Source organism: Aquarana catesbeiana, linkage group LG10 (genome assembly GCF_042186555.1).
Source record: "Aquarana catesbeiana isolate 2022-GZ linkage group LG10, ASM4218655v1, whole genome shotgun sequence".
NCBI classification, from domain to species: Eukaryota; Metazoa; Chordata; class Amphibia; order Anura; family Ranidae; genus Aquarana; species Aquarana catesbeiana.
This window is the reverse complement of record NC_133333.1, coordinates 139,711,677-139,734,385: the sequence shown is the minus strand read 5'-3', so window position 1 is coordinate 139,734,385 and position 22,709 is coordinate 139,711,677. Positions and strand designations below refer to the sequence as shown.

The 22,709-nt window shown below is 42.3% G+C and overlaps 1 protein-coding gene across 3 annotated transcripts in view; it reads left to right on the top strand.

Annotated features, from left to right (window-relative positions):
• FAM83E (family with sequence similarity 83 member E) overlaps positions 1 to 22,709 on the top strand; it is a 143,679-nt gene that overhangs the window by 98,532 nt on the left and 22,438 nt on the right. For all 3 annotated transcript variants that reach the window (XM_073602730.1, XM_073602728.1, XM_073602729.1), the window contains exon 5: positions 9,068 to 9,827. In XM_073602730.1, the coding sequence (XP_073458831.1) occupies positions 9,068 to 9,827 (760 nt within the window). The remainder of the gene's footprint in view (positions 1 to 9,067; positions 9,828 to 22,709) is intronic.

Here is a 22,709-nt window from a genome sequence, read left to right as displayed (position 1 = left end):
AGACAATATTATGCTAATCTAAAGGAAACATGCTCCTGGGATTTGAGCTTTTACAAACTATTACCTGTTTTTCCCAGTTCTGTTTAGCTATTTGCTAACGGAAAAGCATATTAAAGGCTCTCTGAGTTTTGTTACCGAAACAAAGTAGGTGTCTATTCCATCCCCTGGGTGTGGATGCTAACTGATAGGAGATGAATTATTCTACTTTGTGTGTCCCATTATACACAGAAAAAAAGCTAGGAATGTTTGCACATCAAACACAGGTGATACTGTGGCCTAGATAAGAAAGGGTGCATTCACTTCTGCAAATGCACCCACACTCCATTTACAGACGCGAAAACTCATTTCAGGGAGGTGGCAAACTCATTTCAGGGAGGTGGCACTCCGTGCGCGAGTGCCTCCCCCCCCCCATAATTTAAGCACAACTAGAGGTTGATCAAATAAAATGGAATCAGTATACAGAGGTTTACTTCTTCTGAGCAATATTAAAGGAACACTCTAACCACCATGACCAGTACAGTGATTTGAAGTGGTCATGGTGGTAGGAGTCAGTATGTGCAGTGTTTCTGCTTGAAACAAGTAAGGGGGCTGAGAGAGAGAGACGTGGGGCTGAAAGAGGGGAGGGCTGAGAGAGGGGAGGACTGAGAGAGGGGAGGACTGAGAAAGGGGAGGGCTGAGAGAGGGGGGTGCTGAGAGAGGGGAGGACTGAGAGAGGGGAGGGCTGAGAGAGGGGGGTGCTGAGAGAGGGGAGGACTGAGAGAGGGGGGTGCTGAGAGAGGGGAGGACTGAGAGAGGGGAGGACTGAGAGAGGGGGGTGCTGAGAGAGGGGAGGACTGAGAGAGGGGAGGGCTGAGAGAGGGGGATGCTAAGAGAGGGGAGGACTGAGAGAGAGGGGTACTGAGAGAGGGGAGGACTGAGAGAGAGGAAGGCCGAGAGAGGGGAGGGCTGAGAGAGGGGAGGACTGAGAGAGGGGAGGACTGAGAGAGGGGAGGACTGAGAGAGGGGAGGGCTGAGAGAGGGGGGCGCTGAGAGAGGGGAGGACTGAGAGAGGGGAGGGCTTAGAGAGGGGAGGGCTGAGAGAGGGGAGGGCTGAGAGAGGGGAGGGATGAGAGAGGGGAGGGCTGAGAGAGGGGGTGCTGAGAGAGGGGGATGCTGAGAGAGGGGAGGGCTGAGAGGGGAGGGTTGAGAGAAGGGATGGCTGAGAGAGGGGAGGACTGAGAGAGGGGGGTGCTGAGAGAGGGGGTGCTGAGAGAGGGGAGGGCTGAGAGAGGGGGCGCTGAGAGAGGGGAGGGCTGAGAGAGGGGGGTGTTGAGAGAGAGGGGGGTGCTGAGAGAGTAGAGGGCTGAGAGAGGGGAGGGCTGAGAGAGGGGGGTGCTGAGAAAGGGGGGTGCTGAGAGAGGGGAGGGCTAAGACAACGGGGGTGTTGAGAGAGGGGGCTGCTGAGAGAGGGGAGGGCTGAGAGAGAGGGGTGCTGAGAGAGGGGGGTGCTGAGAGAGGGGGGATGTTGAGAGAGGGGATTGTTGAGAGCGGGGGTGCTGAGAGAGGGGGGATGTTGAGAGAGGGGGTTGTTGAGAGAGGGGGTGCTGAGAGAGGGGGGATGTTGAGAGAGGGGGTTTTTGAGAGAGGGGGGTGCTGAGAGAGGGGGAGTGACTGGGGAGATGAGAGAGATCCCTAGCCCTGTCCCTATCTGCAGTCCCTCCTCTGTCCCATTGTACCAGCGTCTGTCTGCAGCCCTGTGTGTATGATGATGGTACAGTACCTTCTATTCCATTGCTGTCTGTCTTCTTGCGAGCATCTGCTTTGAACCTTTCAGCTGCTCCCGACCATCCTCTGTGCCCCAAGTTAGCCTGTCCTCGCTCCGGGCTTCACTTGATGCTAGGGAGCGGAGGAAGTTGGAGCAATGCATGTTGCTCTGGAAGCGCGGGGTACGGTACACTGCGCCCGCCTCACTGCTTCTCGCCTCTTCGGGGGGCGGTGTCGAGGAGAAGGTTGTGCTGGTGGAGCTCTTCTTATGAGTCCCAGGCTCTCTCAGGCCCGCCAGCCTATCTGCCCTCGGCTCGCTGATTACTGCTTTGTGTGGCGATGGATGCCCCTGTACCCCAAGGGCGATGCGGTGCTGATTGCTGCAGTAGTGCCACCAGCCCCCACTCCTATTTGCCCCATTATATGGCCATCACACTGGGGACAGTACACCAGCAGCCCTGCAGCCGGGATATTGCCCCCCACTTATGGGTGTCCGGGAGCCGCAGCTGAAATGCGGGAGGCTCCCACACCTCACGGGAGACTTGAGATGTCTGCATTTAGATGTGAGAACCCCAGTGAGGGTTTCCATGATTAGCTGCGGGAGACAGCCCCATTGAAAGCAATAAGAAGCTGCTGGCTTCTGCAGATAATCGTGGCCACTCACATGTAATCTCCCATGCAGCAATCACATGTGAGTGACTGGCCCTAGACACGGGGGTTGATTTATTAAGGCAAATAGGCCGTGCACTTTGCAAAGTACAGTTGCACTCTGCAAGTGCAGTTGCTCCAGAGCTTGGTAAATGAGCAGAAGCCCTACTGAGTTCCATCATCCAATGATGTGCAAGCAAAAATTCAGTTTTTTTTTTCCTTGCATGTGATTGGGTATTCTTTGCAATGTGAAGCTTTACCTCATCTACTAAGCTTTGGAGTAACTGCACTTTGCAAAGTGCACAGTCTATTTGCCTTTAGGTAATCAAGCCCAGTCTGTGTCTGCTTAAGTGATTACTTGCGAACAGTTGCAGAGCCGGCCACCTCCCATTGCTTTCAATGGGGCTGCCTCCCACAGCTAATTCCAGGAAGGTGTGACTGCTACTCTTAGACTTATGTGTTGCAATAATTCATAGAAAAATGCGTATTTCACCATCAAATATTTTAATGCACTGTAACGTATGGATTCTGTATGGTGTGGGGTGCCATTAATTTAGAATGGCACCTCCATATGCATATACAGTAGGTACCGATGGACCTTCAGTGCAGCGCACCACATGCTGGGTTCCAAAGAAAAGCAGTGTATTTTTTCTTCTATTGTCATGTATTGGCAGGCCATTCTACATTAGCTTCTTTAATGCAACACACATTACCAAATAATTTAAAGAAAACAACTAATATTTTGGGCATACTAAAGATGCATAAAAAATGTTTCCCCTTTGGCTGTTTTTAGACAGATATGATAATGTTGACTTGTCTGTAGGTCTCCGTGATGAAGCGGATTGTTTTTTGCTTTCCTCATTTTTAATAATGTCTAGCGTTTGTAGGGACCATAAGCCCTGGCTCTACGGGGGTCAGCAAATAGGTATCGGCCTTTCACCATTGAGCCAATTGGAGGATATGCTGGAAACATGTCTTTTTGGTACAATACCAATCAATAAGCTATAAATATTTTTAGCAAAGTAACGTTGAAATTGCATTTCATGAACCTAAATTCTGCCAATTCCACTGACTTAGATTTCTGCAAACTTTTGTCAATTAATAACCTAAGCATTTTTCAATTCATTGACAGGCCTCCCCCATACTCCCTCACATTCCCATCCTTCCGTCCTTCTTTCTTCCTGCCCTTTACTCAGTGGCGGCTGGTGGGTTTTTCTTTGGGGGGGGGGGGCAAACAACTAACAACTGATTCGTTTTCTGTATTCTGAAAAAAAACTGGTTGATCCTGTTGCTCTCTATCTTCACCTTCTGTCCATGGCCCCAATTCAGCTAAGGATTTTGCAGTGAGTTTCTATGCTGAGCATTTCCTCCCTATCACATCTAAGCAGCCCATGTGACTATAGAGTCACACATGTGGGCGTATACACAGAGGTAAATGACAGCCCACTCCCTCCCTCCTCCTCCATGTCCACCAATCAACTAAACACAGTGGTGGCTGGATATTGCATGTAGATTAATGGAGACTTCACCTTCCTGCTATTCTAAGACACAGGCTGGAGGGGCGTGACACAGCCTGTGACTGGCAGAAATCCGCCCACACCATTTTATTGCGAAAAAATAATACAAATTTGATTTCAAATATACATTATATTTGTATAACAATTTAAAACAGTTAATTAATATTAATTATTTATTTTTACTCTGTATTCCAAAGGCTGTTTTTTTTTTTTTTATATGTGACCAACAGCAGAGGACTAGAAGTTCCTCCTGCTTATGTTTTCCTGCAGACAGGCTGGGAAAGAGCGGGGTCATGTGACAGCTGTATATCGATTTTTCTTTTTGTATTAAGATAATTACAGTACCATCATCCACATACAGAAATAGAAGGAACGATGTAAATTAAACAGTGTGTCTAGCATCACTTTAAATTAAAGCGTACCTTCAGTCATTTTTTCAACTTTCCATCTATTAAATCTTCTGCCCTTGTTGTTTTAACTTTGGATAGTAAAGCATTTTTTTGCTGCCAGTAAATACCTAATAGAGCCCACTTCTTGTTTCTTGTCTGGTCATTAGCCTAGGCTTATGGCATCATGCACAGCTCTCTTTCACTCTCGGGAGAGTTTGCCAGGAAGGGAGGGGGTGAGTCATAAGAGGGCCAATGAGAGCTGCAGAGATGGAGGCATGCCTCTGCGTGTCTGTGTAAATCCAGGAAGTGGAACAGGGAACAGCAGCTTGAGCTGCCCACAGTTAAAATGGCTGCAACCAGACTTAGTGGAGGGAGATTTCTGTAGCATATTTGGCAAGTACAGAATCACAGTATATATAAAATATAATGTAAAGTGGTTGGAGGGAAGCTTCAGAATGGCAAAGATGTTTTTATCACAAAGTATGTGAGCAGACTGCAGTTCCTCTTTAAGTATTAAAAGAATATCTGTGTCAATTATTGTGTAACATCTCACACCAAGATTGCAATATACAAATGGGATGGTATTCCACAGTTCTTGTTATTCTAACAGTAGCCTCTATTGGACCAATCAATAAGAAATCACCGCATGCGTTTCAGAAATAGATTTTTTTTTTAAGGGTGTAAAATCAAACAGAATATCATCAATGATGTGGTAGGTCACAATTACAACTTATAAACAGCCGTCACTTTCTAATCAAGAAGATGTCATCCATTTTGCCACCAGAAGGCCACATCGAAAACCACGGCCCGAGCCTGGCCGGTAACGTTAGAGTTAGCATTACATTTAGGGTTATCAATAACGTTAGGGATAATGTTAAAGTTAGGCAACCCATAGATGAGTCAGTATGTTTTTTGAAATGCTAGCCTAGACTCAGCCCTGATATTTCGGTTTTGGAAGACAGATGCCTCCCAGCCTTAAACAGTTAAATCCTGTTTTTCAATATCCTTCTGTCAATATGATATTAACTAAAGCTGGTAAATTGATCTATTCTTTAAACAAGCCTGGCAGGCAAAGGTGCTCTGTACATGCAATGTAAAATATTTAAGACATGTTAAAGACTTGCTCTATTCCTTTCCTTTAGCCCTATGCTGCAGGCCATGTGCACATAGTAATCTGTGAATTGTTTGACCCATAGCTAAAGCTGATGTGAATAAGAGCTGGGGGGGGGGGGGGGGTAGCTCCAGACAGGTGGAACTGGAATACTGTCCATACATCATAAAAGGATAAGTGACTGTTATTATATATTAATGGTCTACAAACTAGAGGGTAAAACATACAGAATACATTCTTCTGGGTTATTTACTAGTCAAAATTGTGAGAAGAAATACATTTATTTCGCATTTTCAATTTTTTTTGCTTTTTTGTTATTCAAATTACCATTTCATTGGGTGTGTTACATAAGTATTTTTCCTTAGAGAAGCTGTTGTAGGCTTTCAAAAAATATCATTGCTATTAGTTGAATATGTTGTATAAGTAAACATTTATTTTAGGATAACCTTTTTACATGTTTGGTTGTGCCATATTTTCCGCTAAGTATTTTACAGTATATGCATATTTGTATAGGCACCTTTTAGCATCCCCCTGTATACCAGGTGTGAAAAAAACAATTACATGATAAGCCACCTAGAAAGTATTGTTTTCCATGCTGTGCATAATCCGTGCTACAATGGCCTTGTCATGTAACATGTCCACCTACCCAGTACAGGTCACAGATTTCCATATCTGTACTTTGCTAAAGTTGAAGGAGAAAGGAAAGAATGGAAAAGACACTACTTTCAGTATATATATATATATGTACATGTGATAACACTGAAGAAACAACACTTTTTTACAATGTAAAGTAGTGATTGTACAGCTTCTATAATAGGTTACATTTGCTGTCCCCTCAAAATAACTCAACACACAGCCATTAATGTCTAAACCACTGGCAACAAAAGTGAGTACACCCCTAAGGGAAAATGGCCAAATTGGGCTCAAAGTATCAATATTTTGTGTGGCCACCATTCTTTTCCAGCACTGCCTTAATCCTCTTGGGCATGGAGTTCACCAGAGCATCACAGGTTGTCACTGGAGTCCTCTTCCACTTAGGGGTGTACTCACTTTTGTTGCAAGCGGTTTAGACATTAATGGCTGTGTGTTGAGTTATTTTGAGGGGACAGCAAATTTACACTGTTATACAAGCTGTACACTCACTACTTTATATTGTAGCAAAGTGTCATTTCTTGTCACATGAAAAGATAGAATTAAATATTTACAAAAATGTGAGGGGTGTACTCACTTTTGTGAGATACTGTGTGCTGTATATATATATATATATATATATATATACACAGTGGATATAAAAAGTCTACACACCCTTGTTAAAATGTCAGGTTTCTGTGATGTAAAAAAAATGAGACAAAGATAAATCATTTCAGATGATTTTTTTCCCACCTTTAATGTGACCTATAAACTGTAGAACCCAGTTGAACAACAAACTGAAATCTTTTAGGTAGAGGGAAGTAAACATAAAAAAATAAAATAATATGGTTGCATAAGTGTGCACGCCCCTAAACTAATACTTTGTTGAAGCACCTTTTGATTTTATCACAGCACTCTTTTTTGGATATGAGTCTATTAGCATGGCACATCTTGGCTTGGCAATATTTGGCCGCTCTTCTTTGCAAAAACACTCCAAATCTGTCAGATTGCGAGGGCATCTCCTGTGCACAGCCCTCTTCAGATCACCCCACAGATTTTCAATTGGATTCAGGTCTGGGCTCTGGCTGGGCCATTCCAAAAACTTAAATCTTCTTCTGGTGAAGCTATTCCGTTGTGGATTTGGATGTATGTTTTGGGTTGTTTTAATGCTGAAAGGTGAAGTTACCTTTTGTGTTCCCTCTACCTGGACTAAGGCCCCTGTTCCAGCTGAAGAAAAACAGCCCCAAAGCATGATGCTGCCACCACCATGCTTCACTGTGGGTATGGTGTTCTTTTGGTGATGTGTAGTGTTGTTTTTGCTCCAAACCTATCTTGGAATTATAGCCAAAAAAGTTCAACCTTGGTTTCATCAGACCATAACATATTTTCCCACATGCTTCTGGGAGACTAACTTGAATGTTTTTCTTAACCACTTCAGCCCTGGAAGGATTTACCCCCTTCCTGACCAGAGCACTTTTTGCGATTCGGCACTGGTCGCTTTAACTGACAATTGCGCGGTCGTGCGACGTGGCTCCAAAACAAAATTGACGTCCTTTTTTTTCCCACAAATAGAGCTTTCTTTTGGTGGTATTTGATCACCTCTGCGATTTTTTATTTTTTGCGCTATAAACAAAAATAAGAGCGACAATTTTTTACTTTTTGCTATAATAAATATCCCAAAAAATGTTATTAAAAAACATTTTTTTTCCTCAGTTTAGGCTGATACGTATTCTTCTACATATTTTTGTTAAAAAAATCGCAATAAGCATTTATTGATTGGTTTGCGCAAAAGTTATAGTGTTTACAAAATTGGGGATAGTTTTATTGCATTTTTATGAATAATTTTTTTTTTACTAGTAATGGCGGCGATCAGCGATTTTTATTTTGACTGCGACATTATGGCGGACACATCGGACATTTTTGACACATTTTTGGGGATGGGCTGTGTGTGTCACTACACTGATCTCTGCTCCGATGACAGGGAGCAAAGATCCAGTGACACTGTCACTAGGCAGAACGGGGAGATGCTGTTTACAACAGCATCTCCCCGTTCGTCCTCTCGACTCACGGAGATCGCGGCAGGTGCGCACGCGCCACCGGCGGCGCGCAGGCGTGCACATGGCGGCAAATTCATAGTAACTTACGGGTACGTTACTTTGCGCAGCCGTGCCATTCTGCCGACGTATATCTACAGGAGCCGGTCGGGAACCGGTTAAGAAAAGGCTTCCATCTTGCCACTCTACCCCATAACCCAGACACATGAAGAATATGGGAGATTATTGTCACATGTATCACACAGCCAGTACTTGCCAGATATTCCCGTAGCTCGTTTAATGTTGCTGTAGGCCTCTTGGCAGTCTCCCTGACCAGTTTTCTTCTTATCTTTTCATCGATTTTGGAGGGACGTCCAGTTCTTGGTAATGTCACTGTTGTGCCATATTTTCTCCACTTGATGGTGACTGTCTTCACTGTATTCCATTGTATATCTATTTGCCTTGGAAATTCTTTTGTACCCTTCTCCTGACTGATACCTTTGAAAAATTTGATCCCTCTGATGCTTTGGAAGCTCTCTGTGGACCATGGCTTTTGCTGTAGGATGCGACTAAGAAAATGTCAGGAAACACCTACTAGAACAGCTGAACTTTATTTGGGGTTAATCAAAGGGACTCTAAATGATGGGGGGTGTATACTGACTCCTATTTAACATGAGTATGTGATTGCTTAATTCTGAACATAGCTACATCCCCAGTTATAAGAGGGTGTGCATACTTATGCAACCACATTATTTTCGTTTTTTATTTTTACTTTCCCTCCCTAAAAGATTTCAGTTTGTTTTTCAACTGAGTTATACAGTTTATAGGTCACATTAAAAGTGGAAAAAGTTCTGAAATGATCATCTTTGTCTCATTTTTTTACATCAAAGAAACTTGACATTTTAACAGGGGTGTAGACCCACTGTATATATAGAAAGTTTAGCAACATAGCACAATTGTATGCCAATTTTATACATGAATTATTTTCTTTTGCAGTTTCACATGGAGTGATTCGCGCCTGGACAGGAATCTTATCACACATCTAACAGGTGAAATTACGGACTTGTTTGACAATGAATTTCGAACACTGTTTGCAGCTTCCCGTCCCCTGCAGAGATATGATTTTGCCAAAGACCCTAACAAAGAGATTCACAATAAACTTTCAATACCCTCTTCAACAATATTGGTGTCTAAAGAACCAGAAAATGTCATTTCCAATGCCCAGGTTGTACCTGTTGTGCCAGAGCCTTACATAAATGGATTTTCCTCTCCACAGAGGTTCATCACCAATGGAGCGCTGCAGCCAACTGATGGCCTCCTATCGCCTTATATGATTCCAGCAGGACCTACACAGTTTACTAAAAGTATTAATAACATAGCAGAACGCAGGACAGTAATGCCGGTAACAGGAAAGCCCCCCATCGATAGTGGATATAAAAGAAAATCATTGGCATTGCAGGACCCTTCAGTTACCAAAGATCCAGTGAGTGTCCCCGATTACTCAATTCGCCATCGACTTTCAGTCTGTCGCAACTTTGAAGGACCTACTTTGACCTTTCGAAATACACAAGAGTCTCACAACGCCTTAAGTGACATTTTAAAGAATGTACAGCGGAATAGACTGTCAGTTGCAAAGACAACAGGAGGAAGACCCAGCAAGTCCCTTTGGGATCTCAGTCAGTTGTCCCAGCTGTCGGGTTGCAGTGGTGAACCAGGAGTCAGACAGAACCCACTGGATCTTGGAGAAGATTCAAAGGTGAGTTTATAATGTTCACAGTATATTAATTTGGTAAGTTAGCTGGGAAGTTTGTACATTTTTAAGTCCCAACGCTTTTAAATAAGAACATCAGGCATAAGTGGCCGCACAACTATACTGTAGCAAAGTTGATGATTTTAATATGTTATTTCTAGGTATTTATTGCACTTGCTGGAAAAACCTTCTTGGGCACGGAGTAAATTATATTTTTCAGACCAATTGCTGTTGTTTTTCCTTGGGAGTGTAAGCAAAGCACTCCTTTCTCCATTGAAACAAAGGGGCAAGTTTGCCTAATGTGGCTATCACAGCGTACCTCTTCACGCCGTCCATACGCAAATATGTGGCCCCACTGGACTGGGCTTTTTTTCCATAGGGCCAGAGATCGGGGGCTCAACAAGATCCCCGGGCCCCGTTCTAACGATTGGGACCTGGAACGTCCGATTCCGGGTCACCTGATCACTGTGATAGCCACTGATTGGCTATCACAGTGATCAGTCACTGTGAAGCCTGCCCCCCATGTTTTCTGTCTCTGTGATTGGACAAAACAGATACATTGTATCTTTCTCTGTCCTTGCAGAGATAGAAAAAAAAAAAGTGTGTGTAGAAAAAATAAAATAAAATAATAGTAATTCAGGGTCAGGGTCAGTATTTTTTAGACAGGATTTTTTTTGCTTTTTTAATTAGTATCGGTGTCAGTTAGTTAGTGTCAGTGTGTTTTAGGTAGGATAAAAAAAAAGAAAAATGCGCACTTTTGTTTCTGGGCTGTACTAAGGATACAAACAACTAACATACACATACCTGGTATCGCTGCGATTGTCAGGAGCAAGAGAATTTATTTTGGGTTGTTCTTTGGTGGTAGATTATGGTAGTAGCAAGAAATATACAGTTAAATTAAAAAAAAATGTTTTTTTTTTACTATTTTGAGCCAGTTTTCTTTGGATAATAAAAACAGTCAAGCGATATCCATTATCATTTAACACCAAATGAAAGCTCAATTTATCCTGGAAAAAAAACTAAGTATAATCCTCCTGGATACACAAACTAGTTGTGATGATATGTACGGTTTTACTAACACATATCAAAGTTGCACAATTGGGCTTAGGCATTAAGATTTGTTTTACCCTTAGGCACGAGTGGGGTTAATATACATGTTAGTGCAGTTATTCAAGAATTTAGCATCAAGGCAGAGTGGTACTGCGGATACGTAGGAAGTACTATGTGCTACATCCTATAATTGATTATTGTAGAAGAGAATTATATGGGCTTGGACTTTATAGGCATGATAACAGGTATTGTACAATTAAAAACTAAAATTTATTGAACATAGAAGACATTGTTTAAAATAGAACAACAGATACAGAAATCTGTACAAAATCGGTCCATAGAAATGGTTACAGTTATTGACACATTTTTTAGACAATTATTGGGCAATCTTGTGCAGCAAATTTTGTGATCCTGGCACTCCTGTTAGGAAACACAACCAAATCCTTTACAATTCAGAGCAGCAATAACAACACAGCTTTTTTAAGAACACATCCAAGTCAGCTGAATGGACACCGAGGGAGCATCAGCACAGTGATAAGGTAGACTCTCTGCTCTCTCCTCCTATCAATATGATCAGTGTCAGCTCTTGTCTATTTCAGTAAAGGTAGATTGCCTCCTAGTACTTTTTCCTTCTTTCCTAGTCTTAGTTCTGCTGTGCAGAAGCTTACGGGAGGCTGATGATAAGACCTACTTATACCTATATTAGTTGTGTTTACAAATACAGTAACTGTATTGCTTAGTTTTTGATATCTGTTTGAAGGCATGATGAAAATGCAGGTAGTGGAGATTCAGCTATGTTGCAATCTGGAGAGGTCAAAAGTCTGAAGCCCTTTAAAAACAGAAATGCAACATGATATTTTACAGTAAACCCTGGTACAGGTCTGACCGGGAACTAATTCCTTCGTCCTGTGCAGCAGCGCACTTTGCATGGTGTTTTATGCTATGTGGTTTCCTCCCTTGTCTAATATTTCCTCCACCTTATTTCAATATTTACTCTTCAGGTCTAGTAGATTTGTCAGTGTGACTATATAACTTTTGAATGTTAAACTTTCTTTTATCATGTTGTCAGCAGCATGCAATAAAACAATATAAAACACAGCTGATCAACTGAAGCTGTTTCATAAGCGAACCATCTCTGTGACGCTGGATTAGACTCCTAAAGATGACTTATGTCATGAATCTTTTACCGATCATTAATGTAGGTCAGGATACTTTGTAGATTAGCATATTCTAAATATTGCATCAAAGCAAATTCCAAATGAAGATCTAAGACGAGCTGAAAACAAGTCATTAGACTTTAATAACTTAGATGTCCTGTTTTATAGTTACCAATGCAAAGTTTCTATCATTACAATTATTGCATAAAAGAGACAGTGAGGTTAATATACTAAAGGAAATAGGCTGTTCACTTTGCAAGGAAATGTTCCCTTAGCTTAGTGAATGAAGTAAAATTCTCTTTTCAGATCCCTCCTGATTCACCTGCTAATGCCGCCAAGGTCTGCATTTCTCAAAAATGGAGAAGCACTGAAAAGTTGGACAATTCTGTAAAACATGGTATTGTTGGCACAGTTTCCAATATACACAGAATACATGTCCACCCTGATTAGCCAGACATTATCTCCATAGAGAAATTGGACTGGTAATTTGTTTTTCCACCAGTACGCAGTTATCCTATAGCATATACTTCAGTTTCACACCCCCCTCCTCATCCAACTCCCTTTTATTCCCTTTCTCCCCCTTTTTCTCTTTGATTTCATAGTTTCATAGTTGGTAAGGTTGAATAAAGACAATAGTCCATCCAGTTCAACCCGTGTGGGTGTTCATGTCCATAATCATTTCCCATATCCCTGTAAGTTGTGTTCACTAAGATGCACATCCAAGAGTCTTTTAAAACTAATAATACATCCTGTTGACACCACCAATTGTGGAAGAGAGTTCCACATCCTTATCGCCCTGACAGTGAAAATACCCCCTACACAACTTAAAGGGGTTGTAAACCCTTAAGGTTTTTTACCTTAAGACTGCTTTCACACTGGGGCAGGCGGGCGTTGATTAGGGTTGTCCCGATACCACTTTGTTAGGACCGAGTACAAGTACCGATACTTTTTTTCAAGTACACGCCGATACCAATTAGCAATACTTTTTTTAATATCACGTGACAGTGTTTTTTTTTTTTTTAACAATGCTTTATTTTTTTAATTTATTTTTTTTGGGGGGGGGGGGGTGAACGGTGTCTGTGTGTTTTTTTTATTTACATTTTTATTATTTTTTACAATAATTTTTTTTTTATTATTATTTATTGCAATATGTGTTTTTTTTTTTAATCAGCCCTGTTGGGGGGCTTTAGTGAGATATCAGGGGTCTTAACAGACCCCTGATATCTCCCCCTTGAGACAGAGAAAGAGACCGAGGATATAGAGATTCCCCAGTCCCTTTCTCTGCAGCCTCACCTGCACTGAGAATGAATGGAGAGAAGACAGCGGCTCCTCTCCATTCATAAACTGAGACATCGTAATAACAGTTATGTGAATGGACAGAGTCAGCTGACTCTGTCCATTCACAAAGGAGGACATGGAGAGAGAGAGACAGCACAACGGAGGGGGACAGCGGAACGGCGGGACAGAGGAACGGAGGGGGACAGCAGAACGAAGAGGGACAGAGGAACAGAAGGGGACAGCGGAGGGGGACTGCGGAACAAAGAGGGACAGAGGAACTTAGGGGGACAGCGGAACGAAGAGGGATAGAGGAGCGGAGGGGGACAGCGGAACAAAGAGGGACAGAGGAATGGAGGGGGACAGCAGAACGAAGAGGGACAGAGGAATGGAGGGGGGCAGCGGAGGGGGACAGCAGAACAAAGAGGGACAGAGGAATGGAGGGGGACTGAGGAACGGAGGGGGACAGCGGAACGAAGAGGGACAGAGGAACGGAGGGGGACAGCGGAACGAAGAGGGACAGAGGAACGGAGGGGGACAGCGGAACAAAGAGGGACAGAGGAACGGAGGGGGACAGCAGAACAAAGAGGGACAGAGGAACGGAGGGGGACAGCAGAACGAAGAGGGACAGAGGAATGGAGGGGGACAGTGGATGGGAACAGCGGAACAAAGAGGGACAGGGGAACGGAGGGGGACAGCAGAAAGAAGAGGGACAGAGGAACGGAGGGGGACAGCGGAGGGGGGCAGCGGAACAAAGAGGGACAGAGGAATGGAGGGGGACAGCGGAACAAAGAGGGACAGAGGAACGGAGGGGGACAGCGGAGGGGGACAGCGGAACAAAGAGGGACAGAGGACGTTTTTTCAACGTCCTGCGAGCGCATCGCCCCAGTGTGAAAGCACTTGGGCTCTCACACTGGGACTCCATGGGAGGTGTTTTTCAGGCGCTTTATAGTCACTATTTTTACCCCAATAGTGCCTGAAAAATGCCCCAGTGTGAAAGGGGTCTTATGCATTCTATGCAGTAAGGTGAAAAACGTTCTGTAGTGCAGTAGCCTCCTACAGCCCCCCTTTTACTTACCTGCGCTCGTCCCCGATCTGTCCAGCAACGGGAACGAGCGCAGCAGCTCCAGCTGCTGTCTCGGGTCCTCGTTGGATAGATTGATAGCAGCAGCAACCATTGGCTCCTGCTGCTATCAAACCCAGTGACACTGTAGCAGGGCCAAGTCCTGCTGTCTGTGTCAATGGATGCAACAGCAGGACTTGGGAGCGCGCACCACACGGTGCCCCCTTGGAATGCGTGTCTCCAAGGAGGCACTCGTCACGGGGAGGAGCCAAGAGCGCCGCTAGAGGACCCCAAAAGAGGAGAATCAGGGCCACTCTGTGGAAAACCCTTGCACAGAGGAGGTAAGTATACCATGTTTGTTATTTAGAAAAAAATAATTAACCTTTACAACCCCTTTAAGGTTAAACTGCTTCTCCTCCAATCTCATTGTGTGGCCCCATGTCTTTGTACAGTCCCTGAGACTAAATCGTTTCCTACCTATGCTGGGATCACCACTGAGATTCTCATTACTGAGGTCCTCCAGTCCCCATATTAATTTTGTTGCCCTCAAGTTCCAGCACATCCTGAGGATTGGTGACCAGAAACTTGCCGACGCTGTTAATTATCTGCCCCTTCTTTCTCCCTATCCCCTGTTCACCCTGGGACCCTTTCTTCATTTTTGTAATATAAGGCATCGTAGCTTAGTGACACACCCTTCAATCCTAGTTTAACTTTGCAGTATTTACTGTAGGGTTCGAGGATCCTTACCACTGTAAAGTCAACCTACTGTACCTATGAGGACTCAATGCTCTTTGCTGAGACGTCTTTGCTGAGATGTCTATGTATATTTATACTCTCTCTGTTGCTCTACATTTAATTGTTATGGAGGCTGACTTACTGTAAATTGTTATACAGTGCTGTGAAAAAAGGAGTTGCCCCCCGCCATGCTGAATCATGAATGAACTGTGATTAACCACAATTTTTTGGAAAGCTGAGTTAAATTTCACTTGTCATACCCAGGCCTGATTACTGCCAGACCTGTTGAATTAACAAATCACATAAATAGAAGCTGTCTGACAAAGTGAAGCATGCTAACAGATCAAGAAAAGCCACACATCATGCCACAATCTAAAAAAATTCAAGAACAGATTAGAAACTAATTTGTATCGATCTAGGAAAGGTTTCAAAGCCATTTCTAAGGCTTTGGAACTCCAGTGAACCACAGGGAGAGCCATTATCCACAAATGGAGATAACTTGGAACAGTGGTGAGCCTTACCAGGAGTGTACAAGGAGGAGCCTACAAAAATTACTCCAAGAGCATGATGACGACTTATCCAGGAGGTCAGTATTCAAATATGTGCCACATAATTTATAAAAAAAAGGTATAGTGTCATTAATAGGTACCATCATCCTGAATATGAATAAGACAAAAAATTAGGATTGAAAGAGATCAGAGCAAGGACCTCTCCAATTGGGTCCTGTCTCTTTCTTCTGAAAGAGACAGGACCCAATTGGAGAGGTCCTTGCTCTGATCTCTTTCAATCCTAATTTTTTGTCTTATCCAGGAGGTCATAAAAGAACCCAGAACAACATCTAAAGAACTGCAGGCCTCACTTGCCTCAGGTAAGATCAGTGTTCATGATTCAACAATAAGAAAGAGACGGGGCAAAAATGGCATCCATGGGAGAGTTCCAAGGCCAGAGCCCCTGCTGACCAAAAATAACACAAAGGCTCATCTCACATTTACCAAAAAACATCTTGATTAACCCCAAGACTTTTTGGCAAATATTCTGTTGACTGATGAGACAAAAATGTAACTTTTTGGAAGGTGTGCGTCACGTTACATCTGGCATAAAACTAATACAGCATTTCATAATGAGAACATCATACCAACAGTCAGACATTGTGGTGGTAGGGTGATGGTCTGAGGCTGCTTTGCAGCTTTAGGACCTGGGTGACTTACCATAATTGATGGAACCAGAAAATCTAAAAGGAGAATTTCCGGCCATCAGTCCATGACCTCAAGTTCAAGTGCACTTGGGTTATGCAGCAGGACAATGATCCAAAACACAATAGCAAGTTCATCTCCAAATGGTACAAACAAAGCAAAATTTAGGTTTTGGAGTGGCCTAGTCAAAGCCCGGACCTAAATCCAATTGAGATGCTGTATCATAACCTTACATAGGCCGTTCATGCTGGAAAACCCTCCAATGTGGCTGAATTAAAACAATTCTGCAAAGAAGAGTGGGCCAAAATTGCTCCACAGCAATGTGAAAGACTCATTTGCTAGTTGTCGCAAATGCTTGATTGCAGTTATTGCCGCTAAGGGTGGCACAACAAGTTATTAGGTTTAGGGGGCAATTACTTTTCAGAGCATTGTATATGCTTTACCAAAGGACAAAATAAAACCAATAATTAAAAAAAAAATTCTTTGCAAAAGATACCCAATCATGTGCTAGTAAAATTAAAAAAAAACTGTATTTTTTGCTTGTCCATGATTGGATGATAGAAGTCAGCAGTGCTTCACCTCATTCAGTAAGCTAAGGGAAAATTATCTTGCAAAGTGCAAATTCGCTTGTGAAGTGAACAGCCTACTTGCCTTTAGTAAGTCAACCACACTATATCACAAAAGAATTGTAAGACAAACCTGTTAGTAACAATTGGTGATAAGCTGAATGTACCTGGGATCAGTTTGGGGTAGGTTCACCAAACAATTTTAATAATAATTAAAGGGCAACATTAAAAATGCTAAATTTCTTTAAAGCAGTATTAAACCCCAAACCAAAAATGTTATATATTTCAGTTTACCAATCATTTGATCAGATGAGGTGGCTGCATTCGTTTTATTTTTTTAGGCTTTTTTCCCTCTGTTTTTACCTGGTGACCAGGCCAGTAGCACACTTCCTGTATTAGAATGCCCTCATTCTGGATGAAGGAGCACAGGGGGCACCTTTGGACAGCAGTATTGTCAGTCTGGGGAGTGTTAGATATGCTAGCAGATTTAAATACACTAACATATTGAAGCCAGCAGCAACAATTTTTCCCTTTTGGAATAAAGGTTTTACATAAATAAAAGCTGATCACTGTAAGCACTCTTAACAGTGGTAAATGGTTTGTCTCATCCCTCTAATGGATACATTTGCAAAAGAGCGTGTTCTTTTAAAAAAAAAACAACAGACTTACTGTCTGGATCACCCAATGAAAAAAGCCTACAAAGACGAATACAGCCACCACATCTAAGAATTGGTAAGCTGCAGTATAATACATGTTTGCTTTTGGGTGTAATACTGCTTTACATAACATGCCAAGGGATGCACTTAACTTGCCTGTGAAGTGGCGCATCTTTACAATGTATAAAACCTACTACAGCAAAATTAATTTACAAAGAAACAAAATGGAGTTCAAATCCCCAATAAATAACAGCTACTGCCTGTTTCATTCTGTTTGTAAAAAGAAAGCAGCCAGGTTTACCTTCCTCCATACCAGACCCTTATCCCAGATGAGGGTCATGTATAGATGTTAATGAGGGACCATCACACAAAAAAAGTGGATGGTGTTCCCCCAAAAGAATCTCCTTAATGAGGGTCGGGTATGGGGGACCCTACACAAAAGAAACAGCATAGCGCCTTACCAATTGTTATTTGATTTTAAGGGGGAATCCCATGAAAAAAAAGTGTGCACCCCCTTTCAAAAATCTATATAAGACCTTTTTCTGAGCATGCATCCTGGCAAGCTAGAAAAGGGGAAAACATCTGTCCAAACCATCCAGTGATGCAGATACTTGTCAATCATGGAGAATACTCAATGCCTGCCAAAACAAAAACCTGCCAAGACCCATGAGACCCATCCATTCCTCGATACTACACTCGCCCAATGACACTGTTCCTGCTTACAGCTGAAATGTCAACAAAGGAGTAACGATAGTTTCTGATGTCATTGACCAAATGTGGACATGACCATCTTTAGTCAATATCAACTGAATGGGTGCGGCGGATGAGTCATTGTTGTTAGGAAGCTGGTGGCTGCAGCTCCATTATAACCGGGAAGCCCTTTAGAAATTGTCATATTTAGTAGTGATAGTAATACCGCTACTAAATATGATTTTTCCACTCAGCTGGAGGTTAGGGGTTTGGTGAACAGCTGAACACTACATTAGTTTGGCTGTTCTGCTGAACTCCAAACTGGCAAAATTCACACAGAGCATATAGAGGACAGGTAGGAAAAAAAACGCGCTAGGTCAAAAATAATAAACATTGATACATATGTGGAAAAATTAGAATTTCACAGCAACTGTAAACCAAAAATATAATAAAGTCCAAAAGCAGCAGCTCACAATGTGACAACACAAGTATACTGTATAAAAGGAAAAAAAGGCGAGGACACATGTTGACGTCACCACGCTCCCACATATAGAGGACAGTCTGCTTAGAGTCCAAAAGGGTGAAACACAATTAAAATCACCCATAAGTCCTTTGCACAGTCTATAGAGTGCTGGAGGTGTCCCCACACCTATATTTCTTGTGAAAGGGAATGTGCATCCACCACCAAGTGACACCGTTTGGGTGGCCTCTTACTGGATATTAAGGACCATTGAAATACATTTGGTCAATATCACTTGTTAAACTCCCTTGTCCACACTACTCCAGGCACAAGGAATGTCTTCCATCAGGATTGCTCCACCGTCATTGAAAATTATCCAAAAAATAAAAAGTAGTAGTATGTAAAATCCATATTTTGCTTAATATAGAGGACAGTGTAAGCTGATACCTATTGCGGCAGAACTACCTAACCCTTCTCCATTGGTTTAGATTAGACATGGTCCTTAGCAGTCTCTAACTCACAGTACAATGCCCAGTGGCTACCTATCAGCAAGCACTTTATTTTCATTTTGGTTGAAGACCATTATTTATGCAAACAGAGATGTTCTCAGGGTAACTGTATATGCAATATGGGAGTAAGAAAGTGCCGATAGCACTTCTAGTATTTATATGGTACACAGATATTATAGAGACTGATTTACATTGGCCGCTTCCCCCAAAAGTAGCTTCCAGTATTCTGTTCCTATGCTTGGTTGTATTGCGATGAACCACCATTATATTTTAGGATTACGGAAAGGATTTCCCACAAACATTGGAAGAATAAACCAATCTATCAGAGATCATACTAGATTAGAATAGAAGACAGTTGGGGGGATTTACTAAAACTGGTGCACACAGAATCTGTTGCAGCTGTGCATAGTAACCATTCGGCTTCTAGGTTTTATTGTCAAAGCTTAATTAAACAAGCTGAAGTCATAAGCCGATTGGTTACTATGCACAGCTGCACCAGATTTTGTGTGTCCCCCAGTGTTTAATGCATCAAGACAAGGGGGCTAACTCCAAACAGAGCATCAGCTGTCAGATATTAGCTGGCACTGTTAACTTTGTTTTGTTTGAAGCCCAATTATAGTTTTAGTAAAAGTATTTGTTTAAATTGAGGCTGCAGAAAAAATAAAACTTTTAAATGTCCTATGGTTGGCTTCTATATAATTCAGCCCCCAGTGCAAGCACAAAATCTTGACCTTGGCAGTCTTTGTGTTCAGTGATCTGTCTGCCCGGTCTACTCCTGCAGAATCAAACCAACAATTCTACAACCCTTTGCTAGATACTTTAGAACAGCCATTCTCAACCTTTTTTCCACCTGAGGGACCATTAAAATAACTTTCAGATCTTGGGGAAACCCTGCTAAAACCGATTAATTGGGGGTCATTGGGAAAAATGTAATTTACATTGGTTGGCAGTGGGAAGAATGCCCCCCCACAGTAAGTTAAAAGGATCATTGGCATCATGCCTCTGCTTGTGCCAAGTGGTGTTCAGGCACCATCAAATGGGAGGTCAATCAGCCACAGCTCAAAGAACCACAATAATAACAACAACCAGTCTTTGACTACCAACCCCTTCATTTCTCCAAGCAAAAAAAAGTTAATGTGACATATTCAGTTAGAAATTAAATCATATTTACCTTTGATAACAACATATTATAAGAAGCATGAGGTTTTTGGCAAAGAAATAACTAATAATTAATTATTTAATTTCTGACTTTGTTGGTCAAAGTCTGGTTGTTACAATTGTGATTCATTGATGTTTATATACCGACAACTCCCCCGGAGGCTACAGTAAAAAAAAAAAAAAAAAAAAATTCATATATAATTTTTCTATGTTTGTAGGAACATAGACCCGGTTGAGGATTTTTTATCAATTAGGTACACAGTTTAAAGAACCCCTATCAATGACTGAAGGAATCCTAGGATTCCACTGAATCCCTGGTTGAAAATGGCAGCTTTAGAGTATGTAATTGAAAGCAATTATAAAGAAAACTCAAAGTTGAATAAATCAATGATAGCCAACCGGTGGATGGCTGGGTTACTATGATACTTTAAAGCTTACAGAGAAAGCTGAACCTTGTAGTTCAATCGGGTTTAATATCACCAAGTATAAACTTTAAGTGGGTATCAGTTATAGAATCATGCAGTCTGAACGTATGAGAAATACCACTTTACAGTCTTTGGATATGAGGTTTACTATGTACAGGCTGGCATAGGAAAAGTTTAGTTTACCATTAGAGACTGTGTTGATGGCCTTTTTGTCAGTGGCATCAGTATGACATCAGTTTGAGAAGCTTGAGGGACCATTCAGAATTCATTGATGGGTGCATTTTGACAGGAAGTTGTCCCCTTTCTAAACTTTGACCTACTTCAAGCAGGTTTTGCTCTTCCATATACTTTTTTAGGAATGCCAAACCACTCTGGGGCCTGTCAACACGGGCACTAAAACTGCTGAACTCACCCGACAGGTGCTTCTTCATAATCCATTGCTCTGCTGTTGAGCAGATTTAAAAAAAAAACACATTCTCTAAATTATGTTGTAGCACAGTTACATAAAGCTTTCCCAGGGCCTAAAGTCCAAAAAATCTAAATTTGGAAGCATATTGTTTAACCGCTTGCAGACCAGTTTTACTGCGGCAAATTGTCTCCGCTGCGCGAAATCAATTATTATTGTACGTGATCTCACGAGGTCCGGATAGCAGGCGCACACACAACACCGGCAGCACGCGCGCGCCCTCCACAAGCTCCGTGAGTCCGACCACGGGTCCCGCGGATTCGATGTCTGCGGGGATACCCGCGATCGTCTCACGGAGAGGAAGAACAGGGAAATGCTGATGTAAACAAGCATTTCCCCATTCTGCCTAGTGACACTGTCACTGATTACCGCTCCCTGTGATCGAGAGCGGCGATCAGTGTCGTGTCACACGTGGCCCATCCCCCCCACAGTTAGAACACATCCCTAGGACACACTTAACCCCTACAGCGCCCCCTCCTGGTTAACCCCTTCACTGCCAGTCACATTTACACAGCAATCAGTGCATTTTAATCGCACTGATCGCTGTATAAATGTGAATGGTCCCAAAATAGTATCAGAAGTGACCGATGTGTCCGCCATAATGTCACAGTCACGATAAAAATCGCTGATTGCAGCCATTACTAGGGAAAAAAAAAATTAATAATAAAAATGCCATAAAACTATCCCCTATTTTGTAGACACTATAACTTTTGCGCAAACCAATCAATAAACGCTTATTGCGATTTTTTTTACCAAAAATATGGAGAAGAATACATATTGGCCTAAACTATATATTTTTTGGAGATATTTATTATAGCAAAAAGTAAAAAATATTGCTTTTTTTTCAAAATTGTCGCACTTTTTTGTTTATAGAGCAAAAAATAAAAACCGTAGAGGTGATCAAATACTACCAAAAGAAAGCTTTTTTTGTGGGGAAAAAAAGACGTCAATTTTGTTTGGGAGCCACATCGCACGACCGCACAATTGTCAGTTAAAGTGACGCAGTGCCGAATCGCAAAAAGTGCTCTGGTCTTTGGCCAGCCAAATGGTCCGGGGCTGAAGTGGATAAATTGTACCATTTTCCTCTTTACCTGTCTGGCTTGGAGACAACTCAGAGAAGAAATAAAGAGACAATTTTAAAGATGAACTATTATTTAATGTTAGTTAGTGTGGACCTCCTCAAAAAAAAAATGGGTAATGTGAAACAGTGATTTGTCAATACAGGGCAAAGCAACAGATTCATTTTAATTCAGCCTTATCCACTGGATTATACTAAGGCTGGGTTCACGCATATGTGGCTGTGGTTTGCAGTCCTGTGCGTTTCTGTTCACCAGTTAAGGTGCGATTCAGATGCAAATTTTTACCTGAATTTGCACCTGAACCAGACCCAAAAACACACGGGACCTTTTTCTAAACTGCACCATGGACGCCCTGGACATGTGTGAATCGACTACATTGAAAGCCGGTCAAATTCACATGTTATGC